Source organism: Penicillium canariense (assembly GCF_028826845.1).
Source record: "Penicillium canariense strain IBT 26290 chromosome Unknown utg000001l_segment0_segment0, whole genome shotgun sequence".
Taxonomy (NCBI): domain Eukaryota; kingdom Fungi; phylum Ascomycota; class Eurotiomycetes; order Eurotiales; family Aspergillaceae; genus Penicillium; species Penicillium canariense.
Window position 1 is genome coordinate 1,153,921 of NW_026622728.1, and position 20,563 is coordinate 1,174,483.

The window sequence follows — 20,563 nt, forward strand, 5'->3', positions numbered from 1 at the left end:
AACAGTATAGTTTCAACACTAGAGAGTTCTATAAAAGAAGATAATCTGTTTGTGCTGTAAAACAGCACTTCTGTGAACCAGAACAGTCTCTCTAAATAGTCAACCCTTTGTTCGCATAGAGATGAAAGGTGGGGTGGAAAGTAAGTGGGAAATGGAGCAACAACAAAAACGATGAATCTCCATTTATCGATGGTCTTTGTTCCAAACCTCATTCAGGGGTGTCGCTCTGTCAGTAATAAACATGCCTGTTTAATTTGACAAGTGGATATCTCGTTCTAGCAATCTAGTTAGTTCAAATCATCGTGGAACAAATAAGGGAATACCATACATTTGGGCTATCGAAAAGCGTAAAATGATTACCGGGAACCTCTAGACAGGCCACGATAAAGCTCGAGTCACAGTCTTCCCACCCAAGATATTTCGAGTCCCTGGCGCTGTCTAGAAAGTGCATATCCGCTTTATGAGGATTTATCGGCTCTGTTGCACGCAGGAGCACAGCGGGAGGTCGGGATGCAAGAGGCGGTGGCTGCCAGCCCTGTTGGGCTTCATAAGAATGCAAAACACATTGCTTTGCCTGAGCCAATACAGTGTCCGGCATCTGGGGGGGGAACTTGAAGCTGGCGACAAATTCGTCAAGATTTGTAGGGGTATGAGCCTTGACAGTGTTCGACAGAAAAACGCTGTCAATCAAAATGACTCCTTGTACCATGTATTGCGGTAGTTTCATGAGTCGGGATGCCACCTCCAGCGCTAGAGACCCTCCAAGAGACCACCCTAGTTGTCGTCAGTATGAAAGTCATATTTATTGAATTAGGTCAACTTACCTCCCAGTATGATGTTACCCGAGGGGATGATCGACTTCACCAGATGGGCGTACACCACGCCCATTTGGCGAAACCCGTGCGGCCAATGCCCTCCCTGGTCGGATCGCGGGTTACTCACCCCGTACAAGGCTCTTTGCAGATTTCCTAGGCGAAAATACGGATAAATTGTACCTCCAGCGTCGTGAAAAAGCACCATGGGGGTGGTTGAGTCGGCCGTGGGCCCAGGCTGGATCTGGTAAGGATTCTGTTCCATCACTCAAAAAAAATAAAAGAAAACATTAATGAATGAAGTTTGTATTAGGATTAAACTTGAGGGCAGCAAGTGGACATTGAAGACGTATAAAGGTTGGGCAAAGGCAAAGGTTTTCGTCACAATCGTGTAGTGCAGATCTCGATCTCTGTCTCGGATGTATCAAGGAAGAATTAAAAGATAGCATCATCACAGCATCCGTTTGATCAGATCATGTAAGGAGATTCCCAATTCTCTGCATCTTTTGATGGTTCAACCTTCCAAAGTTGGAACATACTATTGCTGATTAATATGATCGAAGTCGTCCCGCTCTAGTTACCTGCATATGTAGGTGGGAGGAGCTGGAAAATACACTAAGGCAGCAACTGCATGAGATCGGCAGAAATTGAAATGCCTAAAATGCGATGAATCATTCACTAGTTAGCTGGGGTTTTTATTTTACAGTAACTCATACTTAAGACAAAATCTGACATTTTGGACACGGGATAAGTTATCCAGATATCTCCCTCTCCTGAATCCAAGCTCATACCCTCCATGTCTAGTAGACAAATACAATTGGATTTCTTCTCAACGACCGACCAATTGGTATCCATAAACCAACATGTCTCCCATTGAACCCATAGCCATAGTTGGCACGGCTTGTCGCTTCCCTGGCTCGGCATCATCGCCATCTCGACTTTGGGAGCTTCTTCGGGAACCGCAAAATGTTGCATCCAAAGTACCGGCCGACCGGTTTAACTCAGATGCATTCTATCAAGCTGGGGAGACCCGACAGGGAATGACCAATGCGCCAGAATCATATTTTCTCAAGGAGGATATCCGGGCATTCGACGCTGCATTTTTCAACACCTCACCCATGGAGGCGGCGTCAATGGACCCCCAGCTCCGTTTGCTCCTGGAGGTAGTGTACGAGTCCCTTGAAAGGACTGGATTGCCCTTGCACCAACTTCAGGGCTCATCCACAGGCGTATATTGTGGGTCCATGAACAACGACTATGCCGAGCTCCTTAATTCCGACACAGAGGCTTTTCCTCCATTTGGGCTGACTGGCACCTCACGGTCAATGCTGGCAACCCGTGTCTCCTACTTCTTTGACTGGCAAGGACCTTCAATAGTTATCGATACGGCATGTTCCTCAAGCTTGACCGCTGTGCATCTGGCCGTGGAAGCATTGAGAAACGAAGAATGCCCGGTGGCCGTCGCTACTGGCAGCTGTCTTATCTTGTCACCAGACACATATGTTCGCGCATCTCAGCTGCATATGTTGTCGAGCACAGGTCGCAGCCAAGCATGGGACGAGGCGGCTGATGGTTACGCTCGCGGAGAGGGTGTCGCTTCCATAATTTTGAAACGCCTCAGCGATGCTCAGCATGATGGCGATGAAATTCATGGTGTGATTCGGGCCACGGGGACTAATTGCGATGGTCACAGCCAAACTATAACAATGCCCAACCCGGAGGCCCAGACCAAGTTGATTCGAGCTACGTACGCACGCGGTGGCCTAAACCCGCTGCTCCAGGAAGACCGTTGCCAGTATTTCGAAGCCCATGGGACGGGGACTGTGGCAGGAGATCGAAATGAAGCGGCAGGAATCCACAATGCCTTTTTCAAAGAAGACGCGTTGTCACACGGCACCATCTATGTCGGCTCTGTCAAAACCGTGATCGGACATAGCGAGTCCACTGCTGGTCTTTCGGGCCTCCTGAAGGCTTTGTTAGCCGTTCAACATGGATTGATTCCTCCAAACCTGCTATTTAACAAGATCAGCCACCAAGTTGCTCCCTATGCCTCTCACCTCCGGGTACCGACTGAGCTGATTCCCTGGCCCAATCTTCCGCCTGAGACTCCACGACGTGCATCAATCAGTTCGTTTGGATTCGGGGGTGCTAACACCCACGTTATTCTGGAGAGCTATAGCGCATCGGATAGTCTACCTACAGCTAGCGAGACCCCACTGGCAGGGATCCTACCATTTGTGTTCTCCGCCGCGTCGCAAAAATCGCTCAAGGCGGTACTGCGGCAATATATTGATGTGCTGGATGCACATCCGACCATCGACTTGCTGGATTTGTCCTCATCCCTTCTCACGCGAAGATCAATATTGAGTAATCGAGTCGTCCTCACGGCAGACTCTGTGCACTCTCTGAAGGAGGGGCTGGAAGAAGAGCTAGACGAAATTGCTGCAGTTAATGCACCGTCTATTATCACGACTCGCTTGAATCAGAAGCCGAAGAGGATTCTAGGCATATTTACAGGTCAGGGAGCGCAGTGGGCCCAGATGGGCCTTGACCTCATCTCCCAATGCCCCCAAGCAAAAGCTTGGCTCCAGGAGCTGCAGGAATCTCTGGACACTCTTCCGGGTTCACATCGGCCCACTTTTACTCTCATGGACGAGCTAGCTGCTCCCGAATCTACCTCCCGGATCGGATCAGCTGAGGTTTCTCTTCCTCTCCGAACTGCCCTCCAGATCATACAAGTCAATATGTTGCAGTCTCTTGGAGTGGAGTTTGCAGCGGTGGTTGGTCACTCATCTGGCGAGATCGCTTCCGCCTACGCGGCCGGATGGCTGTCAGCATCGGACGCTATACAGATTGCCTATCTACGTGGTGTTTCCGCAAAGCACGCGGGCTCCGGGGGCAAACCGGCAGCATGCTAGCGGTTAGCATTTCTTGGGAGGAAGCAGAGGCGATTTGCAGCGAGGCTCCCTACAAAGGGAGCGTCGTAGTCGCCGCCTCAAATTCCCCATCCAGTGTGACCTTCTCTGGAGACAGTGAAACGATCACCGAGCTCGAGTGGCTTTTTGAGAGCCTTGATCAAGCCCCGAAACGGTTGCGTGTTGACACGGCCTATCACTCTCATCACATGGCTCCCTGTGTTGAGCCCTATCTGCAGGCCATGACAGCCTGTCAGACTGGTGTCCATAAGGGCGTGCCAACAGCAAACTGGTACTCTAGCGTCCATAACGGGCAGTTAATGACAGAGCTCGACAACGAGTACTGGTGCAAGAATATGCTTCAGCCTGTCCGATTCTCAGAGGCATTGACGGCAGCTTTGGAAAGTGAACCCCAATTTGACGCCTTCGTGGAAATCGGACCGCATCCCGCTCTCCGTGCCCCGTCCCTGCAGACCATATCAGACCTGAAGCCCGAAGATGCTCAGATGCCCTACATCCCGGTATCCCAGCGTGGACTTGGTGCTGTCGAATCACTTTCTCTGGCCGTGGGCTTGTTCTGGGCGCAGCTAGGAGCTGCATCAATCAACATCCCATCCTTTGTGGAACTTTTTACACCATGTCGACGGCCGAGGTATCTCCCTTGGCTTCCGACGTACCCCTTTGACCACAGTCAAACTTTTTGGGCTGTGCCGCGTCTATCAGAGGCCCGAATCTCTCGTCGCCTTCCCAAGCACCCGCTTCTTGGTGCGGCCAGCCCAGAGACAGGCGAGGGAGAGTGGCGATGGCGAAACTTCCTGCGGGTGGACGAGCTCCCCTGGTTGGAAAGTCACCAGGCAAATTCGCAGATCATTCTACCAGCCACAGCGTACCTGGTCATGGCTCTTGAGGCGGCCCATCTCATCGCAGACGGCCAGACGCTGCAATTGGTGGAGATCACTGACCTGGCTATTGATCGGGCGATATCTTTTCCCAGCGAATCAGCCGGTATTGAGACTATGTTCAATGCCTACCAAACTGATGGCACTGATGAAAGCAATGCCATCCTTTCCTTTGCTTGTCAGGCCAGTTTCAATGGAACCTTGCGGCGCTGCGCCTCTGGCCACATTCGGATGACATTTGGCGAACAGACTGCGTCGCTATTACCGTGCAAGGGTCCCATCACTCCTGGACTGCGGGCTGTGGATTACAATCAATTATATAAACAGCTGGACATGCTTGGCTTGGGCTACTCCGGTCCTTTCCGGGGACTCAGGGAGCTCCAGCGCCGCAAGAACATAGCCTATGGAAGTGTTTCTGCCCACGATTCAGACAATGACCCGTCTTTACTAGTCCACCCCGCGCTTCTTGATGTTAGTCTACAGGCGTTAATTGTGGCTATCGGCTCCCCTGGCGACGGCCAGATGTCCAGCCTTCATCTTCCAACTCGGCTAGACCGCGTGATGATAAATCCAGCCTTTTTACGGACCGGTGCCCTGCACGATTCCAACGCGCACCTAACTGTCGAAGCCACATTGACTGAAATTGCAAAAACTGGAATCACCGGTGATATCAATCTTTTCGATGGCAGAGGTCGGGGATTTGTCCAGGTTGAGGGAATGCATGTCTCTCAACTCACACAGCTCACTGGTGACGACCGTCCGATGTTTGTCAAGGAGGTTTGGGGCCCATGGGCACCACAGTCTCCATCAAGCAGTGTTTCGGGCTCTCCATCTCGCCTCCTGACAGATAAACTCGCGCTTCTCCACCTTCGGGATACACAGAGCCTCCTGACTAGCAATGACCGTGAACACTTAGACTGGCACAAGAGCCGGTACGTGGCGTGGATGGATCGAGTTCTGGCTACGGTTCGCCAGGGCAGTCATCAACTTTACTCACCTGACTGTCTAGAGGGCGAGGTTGCCTCTCTCCTACCCCTGGCAGCCAAAGAGATTCATTCGGTCGAGTTTCGAACTCTGGCAACAACCGCTGAAAACCTCCTCGGGTGGCTACGAGGTGAGCGCTCCCTGGCGCAAGAGCTGGACCACGAGAACCTCCTGCCCCGTATGCGTCAAGAGGCCCATGACTGGCGCACAATGACGCAGCGCTTGGCATGTTTGGTGCAGCAACTGGCCTTCCGATACCCGCGCATGAAGGTCCTCGAAATCGGGGGCGGAACACTCTCGATAACACAGGCGGTGTTAGACCACCTGGGTCGAAACTATCATTCGTACACATACACTGATGTTTCAGAAAATCTCTTCAACGAGGCCCGGGAAACTTTTGCCTCTCACGATGATCGTTTAGTCTACCGCCAGTTGGATCTAGAGCATGATCCGATTGAACAAGGATTTTCTGAATATGAGTACGACCTCGTGGTTGCAGGCAACGTCCTGTGCGAACATCGCTCACTGAAGCAAACCATGGCATATGTGAGACGCTTGCTGAAGCCCGGTGGTAGGGTTGCCATCATGGAGACCACTGATCCCGAGCATATTACCTCATCGTTTGTCTTCGGCGGATCAGACACATGGTGGTTGGGCGAAACAGACGGTCGATCCTGGGGACCCCACATCTCGCGAGACGGCTGGAACCAGGTGCTGCAGGCTTCGGGCTTCGGCGCTTTCGAGGCAATCTCCCCAACGGAAGAAGAGTCAAAGCTCCTTAGCTTTTCTGTCTTTACTTCACGGGCCATCAACGACCGCGTCAAGAAGCTGATTGAACCGCTCTCGGTCCCTGCCAATGGACAGTTACCTAACCTCATATTGCTTGGAGGAGCGACGCCGGCTTCTACGAAGCTGCTGGCAGCAGTCCAAAATCTCGTGGGTCCATTTTTTAGTTACATCACCGCCGCCAAAGGCCTGGAAGAGTACATTGTTCAACCCGATGTCTCACTGGCAGTAGTTCTGAATGTATCGGATATGGATAGTCCCTGTTTAAAGGGCCTCACTGCAGAGCGCCTTCATAGCTTGCAAAGCGTCATTGGTGTCACGGGACGACTCTTGTGGGTGGCCACCGAGCAGGGAGATGAGGACCCGTACCTGCGGATGAGTAAGGGACTTCTGCGCTCGCTGGCTTTCGAGAATCCACATGCTGCAATGCAGCACCTCACGATCAGAGATCAAGGGGAGGTGTCGCCAGATCTCGTGGCGAACACACTCATGCGGCTGGTTCACACTGAAGTGTCTGGTGATTATCGGCTGTCCAATTGCATGGAAAGCGCCGAATGGGAATTGTTGCTAGAGGACGGGACCCTGAAGGTTCCCCGCATGCAGAGCAACACGGATATGAACCAGCGATGGCTGGCGAGCCGTGGAGCTCCCAGGAACCAGTCTCTCAACCCTGCACAAGCCTGTGTGGAGCTTTGCAAGAGAGAGAAGAGGTTGGTCTTTTCTCCGTCTTTTGCAGAGAACCAGCCGGATATCAAAGGAGACGGCTTCTGCAAAGAGGTTGTTCAAATTCGGGTACAATATGCCACGCTTTCCGCCGTTCGAATCAACAATGGTTTTCTTCATCTAGTCCTCGGGACGAACGAGCGGACAGGTGCTCTGGTTGTGGCGCTGTCGGCCTCTCATGCATCTGTCGTTTCAGCCCCAGCCTCGTGGTGTTTCGATATCTCCAGTTGGCCATCAGACAGAAATGACGCTGTCTTAGACGATGTATGCATGGCTCTCCTTTCCCAGCATATAATCTCCCATGCGCCCGCCGGTTCTACAATTCTTCTTCACAAAGCCCCCGATTCTCTACAAGAAGCTCTCACTGTGGTTGCCTCCGGAAGCAATATCCAGGTACGCTCCATCACAACCGATGGGGAAACCAGCAAAGATTCGGTTAGCCTGGCTATTCCAATCCGGAGATCGTCATGCACGATATCCCGCCTCCTACCAACCAATGCATCAGTCTTTGCCACATTCGAGCCTGATGCGGACCATTTTGTATCCAAGATCAAGTCTATGTTTCCCCCGGGGCTGATCTTTATTGGTTTGAATGACTTCTACGGTGATCCATTCCCTCCTCCCGGTGCCCATCATTCCGTGGCAGAGTCTCTCCTCAAAGCCTGTTTGTTTTCCCAAAAGCGCAGCTCTTTCCGCTCCATGGTAGACGCAGTTTCTCCCCAGAATGCCTTGAAGCTGTCTCCTGATCATCAGAGACTGAGGATTGTCGACTGGTTCCATTCGGGTTTAGTTGAGACCGATCCTCTTCCGGCAAGCTCTCTCGTGAAATTGAGCGCCAACAAGACCTACCTCCTTATCGGGCTGACTGGCGACATTGGTCAGTCGGTGTGTCAATGGATGATTACTCGGGGAGCTCGCTCGGTGGTTCTCACAAGTCGATCCCCTAAGGTCGATCCAGCTTGGCTCGAAGAGATGTCAGGGCTTGGTGCTGCTGTTGTTGTCATGTCCATGTAAGTACCAAGACAGTTCCGCGGTAGTTTTCGACAAGTATCTAGACAAATGACTGACTGAGCTAGGGACGTGGCGGACCGTACCTCGGTACTTCAAGTTCATGAGCGCATAAAATCAGAGCTACCATCTATCGGAGGGATCCTCAATGGAGCAATGGTCTTACGCGACGGCCCATTCGCCGAGTCGTCGGCCGAGGACTTCCATCAAGTTTTTGCTCCCAAAGTTGAAGGTAGTCTACTTCTGGATGAGCTGTACCAAGACAGGCAGCTTGATTTCTTCCTTCTAGTGGGCTCTCTTTCTGGTCCAGTGGGTAACTACCACCAGTCGACCTACGCTGCTGCCACAGAGTTCATGGCCGGCCTCGTGCATCAGCGACGCCAGCGCGGCCAGGTTGGGAGCATCATTCATCCGGCCCAGATTCGTGGCGTCGGCTACCTTGCCAACGTAGACCCGCAGCTGGGGGAGTTTCTCACAAACCGCATGGGTCCTCTCATTCTGTCCGAGCGTGATCTCCTTGAGTTGGTCGCAGAGGGCATTCTTGCCGGTCGGCCAGACTCGGGGCAGTCAGTGGAGATCATGGGCGGATATCAAATGACGGATCCAGCTCAGTTCCCTGAGGTTCTATGGTACCGCAATCCGAAGCAGTGGCCTTTCATTGAGTATTTCCAGCAGTCAGGGGCCGCGGAGTCAAACAGCAAGGACTTCCCCATCAAGGCGCAACTACTTGTTGCTGATAGTCTAACTGCGGCCACCGAGATCATTGCCCAAGTTTTCAGCGAGAAGTTGCGAAAGAATATGCGGCTACCGGATGACACCGTGCTTCTTGGTACGACGTTGCTGATGACGCTTGGGGTCGACTCGCTCGTGGCGGTGGATCTGAGAATCTGGTTCGTTAAAGAACTTGGCGTGGATATCCCGGTTCTACAGCTGCTTGGAGGCTCATCTATCGATGATCTGGCCTCCAGTGCGGCTGAGAAGCTGGATCCTAGTATGATACCTTTGGTTGGAAGTTAGATAGTTGCCAAACTTGTACAGAGTGCTTTCTATGAGAGCCTACATACACATAGTACAGCAGATAATCGAATCTTTCGGTATATTTCAGTGTAGAATTACTATACAATACCCCCAAATTAATTAAATGTGTAACTGTATTAATGTCGTTGCAAACATACATTGACCCACAGTCTTCTTTCCTATAGGAGTACAGAGTGCAGAGAATAGAGCAGTAATTCCATGACTATGTTGCAGCGCGGTTCTCCGTCCCGCATCCTGCATCCTGCAAGGAGAGTTCACACAGTTCACACTGGTAGTTTCAATAATTGCCACGATTATCTGTCCTAGCTCTTTTATAAGCTCTTTGCAGTCTCATTCTAAGCTTACCATCATTTTTTCTCAGCAATTTCAGATTGAATCATGGGCTCTATTCCAACCTCCCACGACGTCGTCTCATTTGCTCTGGATTTCCAGGCCAGATATGACCCTTCTGAGGCACTTCTTATTGATTGTCATGAGCCAAATCAAACCATCAATGGAACCCAGCTGAGACTTCTTGTCCACACCTTGATTGCTGGGTTCAAGGCTCACGGAATGAAGAAAGGCGATTGTGTCTTGCTCAATTTGCGAAACAATGTGTTTTATTCCCGTGCCGACATTTCGCCATATTTCACTTCGCTCACTCATGTCGCAGGTTCTATATACCCCAATTTTCCTCGCCATAATAGGGGCAGGCGGCGTGTACATCGGCGCCAGTCCGCGCAGCGTACCCGATGAGCTAGAGCATGTCATAAATGTAGCCCGTCCTGTGCTCATTATCACCGAGCCCGATGCTCTCCCAACTGTTCTTGCTGTCTCCAGGAAGAAGAGCATCCCGCCCCATCAGCTCTTGCTACTTGACGATCTAGCTTTTGAGGCAACAATTACTCTTAAACAGCAGGACCAGCAATACGCTCCAGCTCCAGCTCCATTGCTCGCCGATCTGACCACCACGACAGAAGCAAGCTCTTTCACCCTCCTCCTCGGCCACGGCTCCGCAGAACCCATCTTCATCTCAGACCTTGCAACCGCTAACTCCACCCCGGCAGCCATGTACTCAACCAGTGGCACAACAGGCCTCCCGAAGGCAACCACCTTCACCCACGGTGCTCTTATCGCCGGTCATCTTTCCGCGGCGGCCAATCCTCCATCGTACGAAGTCCAGCGGCTAATCTGTCTTCCTATGTATCACCTCTTTGGATCCTTCTGGTCGCACCTCTTCCCCATCCGTTATGGAAACACCCTGTACATTGCGCGCGAGTTCCAGCTTCCCCTCTTTTTAGACGCAATCCGCCAGCATAACATCAGCGACACGCTTCTTGTCCCTGCGATGGTGCACAGCATAATTCAGGCGCCTGCCTCATTGGACCCGAAATCCGCGCTGACTTCCATCCGCTACGTGGCTGTTTCCGGCGCACCCATTGACCGCGCTTGTATGGGTCAGCTCCAGGATTTGTTACATTCCGATGGCTGTGTGGGCCAAATCTGGGGTATGACGGAGACTGGGCCGGTATTTCAAAATCGGTACCCCACTGGCGGGGATAGAGCAGAGCAGGGTGATCTCGGTGCCATTGGATCCGTTTTGCCGGGGTGGGAGGTTGATCTTCGGACTCCTATTGAAGGGCCTGGTGTGAATGAGGATGAAGATCAACGGGCACAGCAGCACCCGGTTGAAGTGGTTGATGCGGCTGCACCACCGGGTCGGTTGTATGTGCGTGGTGCGGGCTTGTTCAATGGGTATTTGGGAAATAGTGAGGCGGTGGCCGATGACCAGGGGTGGTTCAGTACTGGTGACATAGCATATGTCAACAAACGCGGACAGTACTTCATTGTTGGTCGAACAAAGGAGTTGATCAAAGTGCGAGGGTAAGTTTACCACTCTATTCTCGTGTTCGCTGCTGATGGAGGATACACATAGAGCCTCGGTGTCGCCTGCAGAAATCGAGGCCGTTCTGCTAAAGCATCCGCTCATTGCAGATGCTGCGGTGACGGGAGTCAAGCTTCCCGGTGGGAGAGACGAGGCGCCTCGTGCATATGTGGTGCGTTCCGCGGAAGCGTCTGGGAAGCTTACTGCGAATGATGTGTATGAATTTGCGCAGCAGCGGCTGGCATCGTACAAAGCTTTGGATGGAGGGGTTCACTTTGTGGAGAGTATTCCCCGTACGGTGAGCGGAAAGGTGCAGAGAGGGAAATTAGCGGGCATGAATGATCGAAGAGATGCTCTGGCTGAATTGTTGAAGAGGCTGAAGGCTAAGTGATGAAGTGACAGCAAATTTCTGCTATATATCCAGTTGTTTTGTATGTATCCTTAGCAGCTTTGCTAGTCACATTTAACCACCTGGGCAACACGATCCCCGTCAGCGAAGCGTAAGCGCGGATTACCTCTGCCGCTGACAAAATATGATTAAAAATTGCATTACTCTTCCAAGGTTATTTGATGCAAGACAAAATATATATTCTCTTGTGCTTAAAATACCCAGGTTCTAGATAACCTTGATGTTCCTGGCAACACACCATTCAAGGAAGTTATTAAATCCTTGATCCAGATGATTGGCATAAGACTGCAAATACCGCCAAATGATGTAGCTGGCTGGATAATACAGGTGGAGTAGCCGATATCGACATATTCCAAAGGTAGTTTAGCGTTTCTTGGCCTCGGGGTTTGGGAAACAATGAAAGAGCTACTGGAGTATCAATACCATCGATAGTAGGTAGTGGCCATGATCGTTGGACCGAAGGCACTTATTCCGCGCAGCGATGGTTGAACTCAACAGCAGGCATTTTAAAAGTAGATCGTAATAATGTCCTTATACTATGGGCGAGCCGAGCTCTTTTGCTTCGCTAATTGGGATGCTTTGTCAAAGGGAAGGCAGAGTACTAGTAGTCTATGATTTAAAGGCACAATTCCTATTAGGTAGCGCCCCTCTCTTCAGCCAATCATCTACAGTTCAGCTCCTGTTAGAGCCTGATTGGGATGACTTACTTTCAGATCAATATGGGCAACACTAAGGTTCCCATCAATAATAATCTCATTTACTGGAGTTTTTTATCATGAACTTCATGAATTGCCGAGTGACCTCTGCATCCGACAGGGACCAGTTGGCGCCTCCGCTCTCCCAGATAACCGCCCACGTCTGCCCATCCCTCGGATTCAATCCCACGCTCTATATTTGTTATTTGCCGGCGGCTCAATACCTGTATATTGCAAAGGCTCTTACCTTGACACCCCATCCTTTGGAATTTGCCAAGCGGAGATGGTTATCGAGCTCCACATACCGGCCTTTCAAGTCATATATGATTCCCCCGTCTTCCTGGATTGCAACGAAGGCATTATCGCGGCCTAGAGCAAAGCCTTTGAGCTCCGTGACCGGTGGAATATCCTTTTTGATTTCGCTTGGAAGCCGTCGATACCAATGCTCATCTCCTGAAAAGATGCAAAAGCCATCATTTCCCAGCCAAACAAATTCTGGGCACTCGGACAATCCTTTTCCGTGAAGGAAATCGTGCAAGCCGGTATATTCACGGTGAAATGCATCATTTGATGCTATCGAATATTAGCCGCCGGATAATTTGTTTAGATGGTACTTACTTGTCGAGCATTTGCCACTTTTGTGAGTGTGAAGATAATACGCCCCGTTTTCCCCAATAGCACCACATTTGACCTTGGCTGGACGAACATGAGTTGAGGGAAATCTTTTCGACAAGGACCTGAGAATCGGAATATTAACAGTCAGTGCGTCAAACTTAGGCTCAAGGTACTAACCAGCAGGAATACTTCGGACCAGAAAAGAAAGCTGATCCGCCCGACAGAGAAATGTTAACGTTTCCCTTGATGGGTGAGCCGGGCATTGAACTTGTTTCACTATGACGATCGCCTGTGGTCATGGTTAACTGCAGGTCAATATCTTCATCTGAAGAATCTTCCTCTTCTTGTCCCGCCTGATCTTCCTCTCTTTGTTCCGCCTGCAACTTCATCAATTCAAAATTCCTTTCCATTTGCGCAACTTTCTCCAAGGCTCCGGCACTATTCAGGCTTTGCTGCGCCAATTCACGCCGTAACTTTGATACCTCTTTCTCATACATCCTTTTCATTCCGGCCTTCAGTTCTTCACGTTCCAGTTCGATAGCTTCGATCTTCTTGTTCATTTTGTCTTCTGCAATCCGCAGTTGCTCCAATGACTCCTTGTCCTTGGCTTTCAAGGCTTCATGCATCATATCTTTAGTCTCCTTTAGCTCGCGAGACCATTTCTCTCGCTCTCGAATCAATGAACTTTCAATTTCTCGACCGGCATCTGTCTCGTCTAGTGGCTTGTGCTCATTGACCATCTCATGCTGAATGGTCAGAACAGACTTTTGCTTCGTCGAACCCTTTGACGCGAAGACATCCACCAAGCGCCACGCCGAATCAGCATTGTTGTAATGCCGCTTAACTTGTGCTCCGCCCAGGATCATCTCACCCCAAAAATTCGACGTCTGAATGAGTTGTTCCTCGCGCCGTTTACCATCCTCAGGGCTCACCTGCTCCCACACGGTCGTGGCCAAGATGACATTCTTGAAAGCATTAGGACCGCACAGCTTCTTGAACATGAACAAATTATTCATCGCCGACCCCCGCATTCGGGCCTCAGTAATGCGGTGGAGGTATATCATGCCATTCAGGATAACGTTGTTGGCAGAAAGCGACTCGGTCAGCCATCTTGCGATTTCGCGGAGGACATCCGTGTCACTTCGGTGGGTGTCGTCAAAGCCCGGCGTATCTACGAGCCATATATTCACTGGGCCACTGAATTTGCATCGATACATCTCCACGCGCTGAGTGCCTTTGTTCGTCAGCACTAAAGGACCAATCAAGGATGGTCAAGGAATGTGGCATACAAGCATCTAAACCATCGCCCACTTCAACTTTTGACTCTGCCAGGTGTGAGATGAAGGTGCTCTTCCCAGCACCGGTTACGCCCATCACTGCAATATAGACATCGGAATCTCGAGGTTCATGCCGACTTTGCACACCACCAATTATCCGTTCCTTTGAGAGATGATATTGGCTTGGACGGGGCGATATTTCCATATTGGGGCTGTTGAACTTGAGTAAAAATCTGTTGTCTGCCGCTTCAAGTTTTCAACCAAAATTCTCAGGTATCACTCCGAGATTTCCTTTTACTTATCACGAGATAGAGGGCCGTCTTACACGAGGAGGGGTAGGCTCAGCTTTGTGAGGGCTGCAGGCGCCAAGTGTCAGCCTCATCCATAAACGGTATAGATAAATAGCAGCATCCAATTGCACCAAGCCACGTCGGGGGTGATCCTTCCCAAATATGATTGTTTGATCCTATGTGTAATGAAATATGTCGACGCTCTGCCGTGTGAATTCCACGGCACGAAATACAACCACCAGTTCAGACACCCACCGAACAAACTTGCAGTAACGATGAGGGAAGGGAGTCAGGAGAATGTGACTCTCACTCATGAGGATTATACGGTCGGATGGGTGTGCGCCCTGCCCAAAGAGATTGTAGCAGGGACAGCCATGCTCGACCAAGTGCATCCCACCCTTCTACAGCCTAGAAATGATTCGAACAATTATACGCTGGGTCGTATCGGCACTCACAATATTGTTCTTACTTGTTTACCACTTGGGGAGACAGGAAATAACTCTTCTGCATCTGTGGCTACACATTTAACATCGACGTTCCCAAGTATCAAGTTTGGGATCATGGTTGGTATTGGAGGTGGTGTTCCTCCTTTCGTCAGACTGGGCGATGTGGTTGTGAGCGCACCTGGCAACGGATACGGCGGGGTGGTGCAGTGGGATTTTGGCAAGACCGAGCAAGGAGATGGGTTTAGACGAACGGGAGCATTGAATAGCCCACCGATATTTCTCAAGACTGCACTATCAACCTTGAAAGCGAAACATGAGATGGAAGGTTCGGCAGTGCCAAAGTATCTTGAAGAAATGGAAGCAAAGTGGCCAATGCTAGCACCGAAGTACACAAGACGAGAGAAACTGGAAGATATGCTCTTTGCAGCAGATTACCGGCATCCCGAAACATCTGACGGGGCAAAATCAAGCGGAACAGACGCAGACGATGGACTGAGAAGCTGCGCAGGCTGTGATCGCACCAAACTTCTGCAACGAAAGCATCGTGATATGCGAGTTCATTATGGCCTCATCGCGTCTGGCAATCAGGTAGTGAAAGACGGTATATTTCGGGATGAAATCAACTCCAGGCTTGGGGGAAATGTGCTGTGTTTCGAAATGGAAGCTGCGGGCCTGATGAACCAATTTCCATGCGTTGTGGTCAGAGGAATTTGTGATTACTCCGACTCACATAAAATAAAAAACTGGCAGGAATATGCTGCTGCGGCAGCCGCTGCAACAGCTAAAGAGATACTTCTCATGATTCCTAAAAGGGATATAGTGTCGATTTCTCCTATGGCGAGTAAGTGCAACCCAATCTTGAGCCAACCGTGAAGTGTCCATTAAATAGCGCCGAAGGCAGACATCAAATGAAAAAAGCGAGACAATTTGGTCGTTACCTTGTGAAACGGTCTTCTATGTTCTTTTACTAACCTTGATCACGTCTCGAAGGGCCTAAGAATGCCGCAAACACGGATCTTGACACTACTAGCGTTAAAGGCAAGAAATGAAACTACTATCCGGTTTGAAGCGCGAACTTATATCGGAGACAACAGATGCCGTGCGGGATATTGAGGACCGAGATCTCTTGCAGAGGATATCAGATCTCGATGCGACAGTCGATCATGACAGAGCCCGTGCCAAACACGTACCAAAAACCGGCGATTGGTTGCTACACCACGAAATGTACAGGAAATGGATGGATGGTGATAGTCAAGTACTGTGGCTCCATGGGATTTGTAAGTTTGTTTGACGGTCTATATACTCCAAGGTTGCCGCAAATAGCCCTAATTCCCTTCATAGCTGGAAGCGGCAAAACGATATTGACCTCAACTGTTATTGAGAACCTGCAAAAAGCCTACGATAACGACAAAGAAAACAAGATTGCCTATTTCTACTTCACTTTCACCGATAGTCGCAAAAGTGCCCTTGAAGGATGCATGCGTAACATATTGCGGCAGTTATCAGCGCCCAGTCCATGTGAAGCTGTCAGAAATCTCTACAAATGGGAATGCGGTGGACGCACTCAACAAGCCTTAGAATCCGTTCTACGCGCCGTCCAAGATGCTTTAGAGCCTCTAGGGCGAGTCTTTCTGATTCTTGACGCCCTCGATGAGTGTGAGGACATCGCAGCTTTGTCCAGTGTCATGACCTTCATCAGATCAAACACTCAGATTAGCCTTTTTGTGACTAGCCACTTGACTCCGGAAACTCACCGTTTAACGTTGGATGTTCAAGCGTCAATTATCGAAGTAGACGCTGCACAAGTGAGCCGGGATATCCAGGCCTTTGTCAATCACAGACTTTTCTCCGGCGGGAAATCGTCAAGGCGATGGACGGACGAGGTTATGAATCATATTCAGGCAAATTTCATCTCTAGTTCGGCAGGAATGTAAGTTTATAATGCGCCTTCCTTACAAACTAGACCTGAACCGACATGTTACGCAGGTTTCGACTGGCTGAGTGTCAGTTGCGCGAGATAGATCGATGCTATAGCTGTCATGATCTCCAGATAGCACTCAGCAGACTTCCCACGACACTTAGCAAGATATATGAACAGATGCTAGGTCGGATCGATCCGGCCATGCGCCAGAACGCGCGGGTTCTGTTGACGTGGCTTACTTTTTCCTTTCGACCCCTACAGCTGCAAGAGGCCGCAGAAATATTTGCGCTGCCAATTGATGGTGGTAAATCGTCATCTCTGGACCCCCAGAGGCGATTACTCGACCCCAATGATATAATATCCATTTGTCCTGGGATAGTGACCGTCACAATGAAGGACAGTAACAGCTTGCGTGATTCGAAAGAGGAGCTTGTGGTTCAGCTGGCACACTCCTCGGTCAAAGACTTCCTTACTTCTGGAAACTTTTCACACGGAGCAAACAAGTGGCTCGGTATAAAAAGGACACAGAGTCATCAAGCCATTGCAGAGACATGTCTTCACTACCTGCTACAGCTTGATCGCCGCGACTCAGTCACTCCGACAATACGCAAGGACTTTCCTCTTGCTCAGTATGCTGCTGAGTTTTGGCCATCGCATGCACGATTGGCTAGTTTCTCTTCTGACTCCAAATTGCAGCAATTAATGGAGAATCTCTTCATATTTCGCACCAGCGCTTTTATAAATTGGATCAGAATCTATGACCACGATCAACCGTGGAGAACTCATCTCAACTCTCTTCACATCTCAGTGGCACAGGCTTCACCGTCTCCTCTCTATTTTGCGTCTCTCACAGGTCTTCATGCCGTGGTATCTTGCATCCTTGCCAATGAACCCACCATTTCGAAGTCAGAGGGACTATATGGTAACGCACTTCATGCTGCCGTGAGTAGTGGTCACTGCAAGATTGTTGAGCTACTGCTTCACCATGGACTACGGGTTGATACCCAAGGACCTTACGGCAGCGCCCTACACGCTGCGGCGTACGGGGGACAAGTAAAAATATGTCAGCTCCTTTTGGATCACGGTGCGGAGCCCGACGCTCCAGGCGAGGAATTCGGCAATGCATTGGAAGCAGCTATCTATGGTGGCCACGTAAAGGTCGTACAGCTACTACTAAACCGCGGTGCTGAAGTTACTGCCGCAGGAAAACTATACGTCGATAGCCTGCACGCGACCTGCAGCTTCGGAAATGTGGAAATCCTCCAGCTCCTGCTCAAGCAGCGAGATATCGACCCCCTAGGGAAATCATATAACCGCGCTCTCCAAGTCGCAGTCGATCGCGGCTGCACTCAAATGCTAGCCCTTCTGAGGCAACATGGACCCAGTCCCGCTTATCGAAGTGCCGTATATGGCAGTGCACTCCACGCCGCTGCCGCAAACGCTTGCACACGAACAATGGAGCTCCTCCTCGACCAGGATATAGACATAGACGCCACAGAAGAAGATCACGGAACGGCTCTCTGTATCTCTGCGAGCAAGGGTGATATGGATAGTGTGGAATTGTTACTGCGTCGCAACGCAGACATTACCCTTCAAGGCACAACGGGCACAGCCCTTTACATTGCATCCGGGTTAGGTCACTCCCCGATTGTACGCTTGTTGCTTCAACATGGGGCCAACTTCAATTCTCAAGGTGGACACTTTGGCACACCCTTGCAGGCGGCGTGCTACAAAGGAAACATCGAGATTGTACGAATGCTGTTGCTATCAGGTGCTAATGTGAATGCGTCAGCTGGGGAGTATGGATCTGCTTTGCATGCTACAGCATGTGGTCTCTCGGCACAGGTCGAGATTGTGCAGTTGCTTCTTCAGTACGGTGCCAACGTTCAAGCATGGAATGCCGACTATGGGACTCCATTAGATGTAGCTTTGTTGCGCCAGAACATGGAGGTTGCCAGACTATTGCGTGGATATGGGGCGCGATCTACTCGCTAGCCACTTAGCGATATTTTATTCTATATTGTATCACTATACTACATTGTGAGTTAAATTCGGGACAGAATCAGGATCAGTATTAACGCTCGGACTGCTCTCTAGCAATACAACTCTCACATCCCCTTGACGCTGCTTGCATCAGTACAAACTATCATTGCTATTGATGGGTTGTGCTGCTCATGCAAAAGCCCTTGGGGTTGGGTTGTCTCTTATGTCTCGCCTGTTTTAAATTTCGTGTGCACTCTATGTCCTATGTCGGGTTTGTATCTATGTCGAGGATTTTATCTCTCTTCGAGAACAACCCTTTAAGGTATATATCAGTAGGACCTTCTTGTTTGGGTTTTCGGGCCTTGATATTTGGGAGAAATGAATGCGAAGTCAATATTTGCCATATTTGTGCCATGAGCGAACGCTATAGATTAGTCTGGGAAGGCTGGATTTTGTGTTCGTCAACTATTCTCGAGAGGGGATGTCTTGCTGCACAGGAAAACAGACATTCCAACGGAGCCCATACAGTATGGGCACACAGAGCACCACAATTACTCAATGTGTAGCCAATAATCTGTAGAGTTATTGGCTCTTCTTCGTCCCACCAGGAAATCCCGGTTTGGAAGCTGAAATAGCCACATACCGCCAATGTTGGCGACCACGATAAGACTCGACTCCCGCGACTGTGTTGATGAAAAAGCGCTTCAAGCCAAAGAAGGTCACGATGAGGAAAGGAATATAAGCCAGCAGGTAGAAAAAACGTGTCATTGGTTTGATGTTGGGGGAATAGTCCCGCACAACGACGTCCGTGAACCCGGCGTCTTCGAGCATTTGCCGAAATACGCCAGGTTGCGATATGTTGTTGGTTGGCATTGCAGCGATGTCGTTGATTTTTTTCATTGAAAGAGCCGTTGCTTCTTCGGGGTTTTGGGCTAACTCATGGTCGTATTCAAACAACGCAAGGCGTCCGCCAGGGCGTAGGACCCGAAAGGAATTGCGTAAAACAGCCTGAGGATCCGTCGCGTGAACAAATGTTTCCATTGTGTAAATGCCATCGAAAATCCCATCTGCAAAGCTGTCCATGTGGTGATAATCCATTTTGCGTACAGTAACCTGGTCCTCCGAGAGACCGAGCCGCGCGATATTTCGTCTCGACTTGACAATATGATGATCGACAACATCGATACCTTGGACCTTGAATCCATACTTAGTTGCCAAATGAATTGCAACGTGACCGACCCCACAACCGGCATCAAGAACATAAGCACCCCGTCCGAGGTCAAGCAATGCTGCCAACTTATCCTCCATGACACGCAACGGGCGGCTTAGAGGGAATGGCCACCAAGTGTCATGTTCGTAGTATCCGAAATGCCGCGTTCCACCGAGAAGAATGCGGTACCCAATTCTTGATTCGAGAGAATGGTAGTAGGATTGTAACTGCGGATTGTTGTCGATCAACGCCTGTTCGTCTTGAGCTGGCTCCATTTTGTCATAGAGAAAAGAAGGATGTTAAAATCAGTAGGTGATGGTCACATATGACGATCTCAGGATGATTCAGGATCTGGGTGAAATAAAGCGAATTGATGCGTAGTTTTTTTTAAAGTGAAAGATCACTAAGGGGCAGACTCGCTTTTTGGAACAGTCGAGAGCTAGGACTGGTTAGGGACGGGCGCAGGAGAGGGGCGCTAGTGTAATGGACGAAACAACGGGGGAAGGGAGATGTCCTCACTTTTATTGGCCAATTTCCTTCTGTATCACGCAGCTGTCGAAGCGATGGGTTGACGCCATTCCCCACTTCTCGAGTTAGAATACTTGGACCAAATCATCAGCCCAATGTCAGGGCCAGGATGAACAAGAAGCTCGCAGGACTGATGTTGACTGGCACAACCCTGCAATCA

At 50.2% G+C, this 20,563-nt stretch overlaps 6 protein-coding genes across 6 annotated transcripts; 3 read left to right on the forward strand and 3 right to left on the reverse strand.

Annotated features, from left to right (window-relative positions):
• Positions 1–208: 208 nt before the first annotated feature.
• N7482_000387 (thioesterase domain-containing protein) lies at positions 209–888 on the reverse strand (the record flags this gene model as incomplete). Its single annotated transcript, XM_056682512.1, has 3 exons — positions 209–226; positions 329–774; positions 825–888. 3 exons carry the CDS (start codon positions 886–888, stop codon positions 209–211), a joined length of 528 nt encoding a protein of 175 aa, XP_056546118.1.
• A 787-nt stretch (positions 889–1,675) lies between these two features.
• pyr2 (non-reducing polyketide synthase pyr2) lies at positions 1,676–9,144 on the forward strand (the record flags this gene model as incomplete). Its single annotated transcript, XM_056682513.1, has 3 exons — positions 1,676–3,642; positions 3,738–8,129; positions 8,196–9,144. 3 exons carry the CDS (start codon positions 1,676–1,678, stop codon positions 9,142–9,144), a joined length of 7,308 nt encoding a protein of 2,435 aa, XP_056546119.1.
• Positions 9,145–9,543: 399 nt separating this feature from the next.
• Positions 9,544–11,420, forward strand: N7482_000389 (uncharacterized protein; the record flags this gene model as incomplete). The annotated part of the gene is made up of 3 exons (XM_056682514.1): positions 9,544–9,817; positions 9,852–11,028; positions 11,081–11,420. 3 exons carry the CDS (start codon positions 9,544–9,546, stop codon positions 11,418–11,420), a joined length of 1,791 nt encoding a protein of 596 aa, XP_056546120.1.
• A 1,492-nt stretch (positions 11,421–12,912) lies between these two features.
• N7482_000390 (GTPase domain-containing protein) lies at positions 12,913–14,230 on the reverse strand (the record flags this gene model as incomplete). The annotated part of the gene is made up of 2 exons (XM_056682515.1): positions 12,913–13,982; positions 14,050–14,230. 2 exons carry the CDS (start codon positions 14,228–14,230, stop codon positions 12,913–12,915), a joined length of 1,251 nt encoding a protein of 416 aa, XP_056546121.1.
• A 360-nt stretch (positions 14,231–14,590) lies between these two features.
• On the forward strand, positions 14,591–18,677 carry N7482_000391 (ankyrin repeat domain-containing protein; the record flags this gene model as incomplete). The annotated part of the gene is made up of 4 exons (XM_056682516.1): positions 14,591–15,602; positions 15,805–16,038; positions 16,103–16,691; positions 16,748–18,677. 4 exons carry the CDS (start codon positions 14,591–14,593, stop codon positions 18,675–18,677), a joined length of 3,765 nt encoding a protein of 1,254 aa, XP_056546122.1.
• Positions 18,678–19,247: 570 nt separating this feature from the next.
• Positions 19,248–20,150, reverse strand: N7482_000392 (class I SAM-dependent methyltransferase; the record flags this gene model as incomplete). Its single annotated transcript, XM_056682517.1, has 1 exon — positions 19,248–20,150. The coding sequence occupies one exon, from the start codon at positions 20,148–20,150 to the stop codon at positions 19,248–19,250; it is 903 nt and encodes a 300-aa protein (XP_056546123.1).
• Between the last annotated feature and the right edge of the window lie 413 nt (positions 20,151–20,563).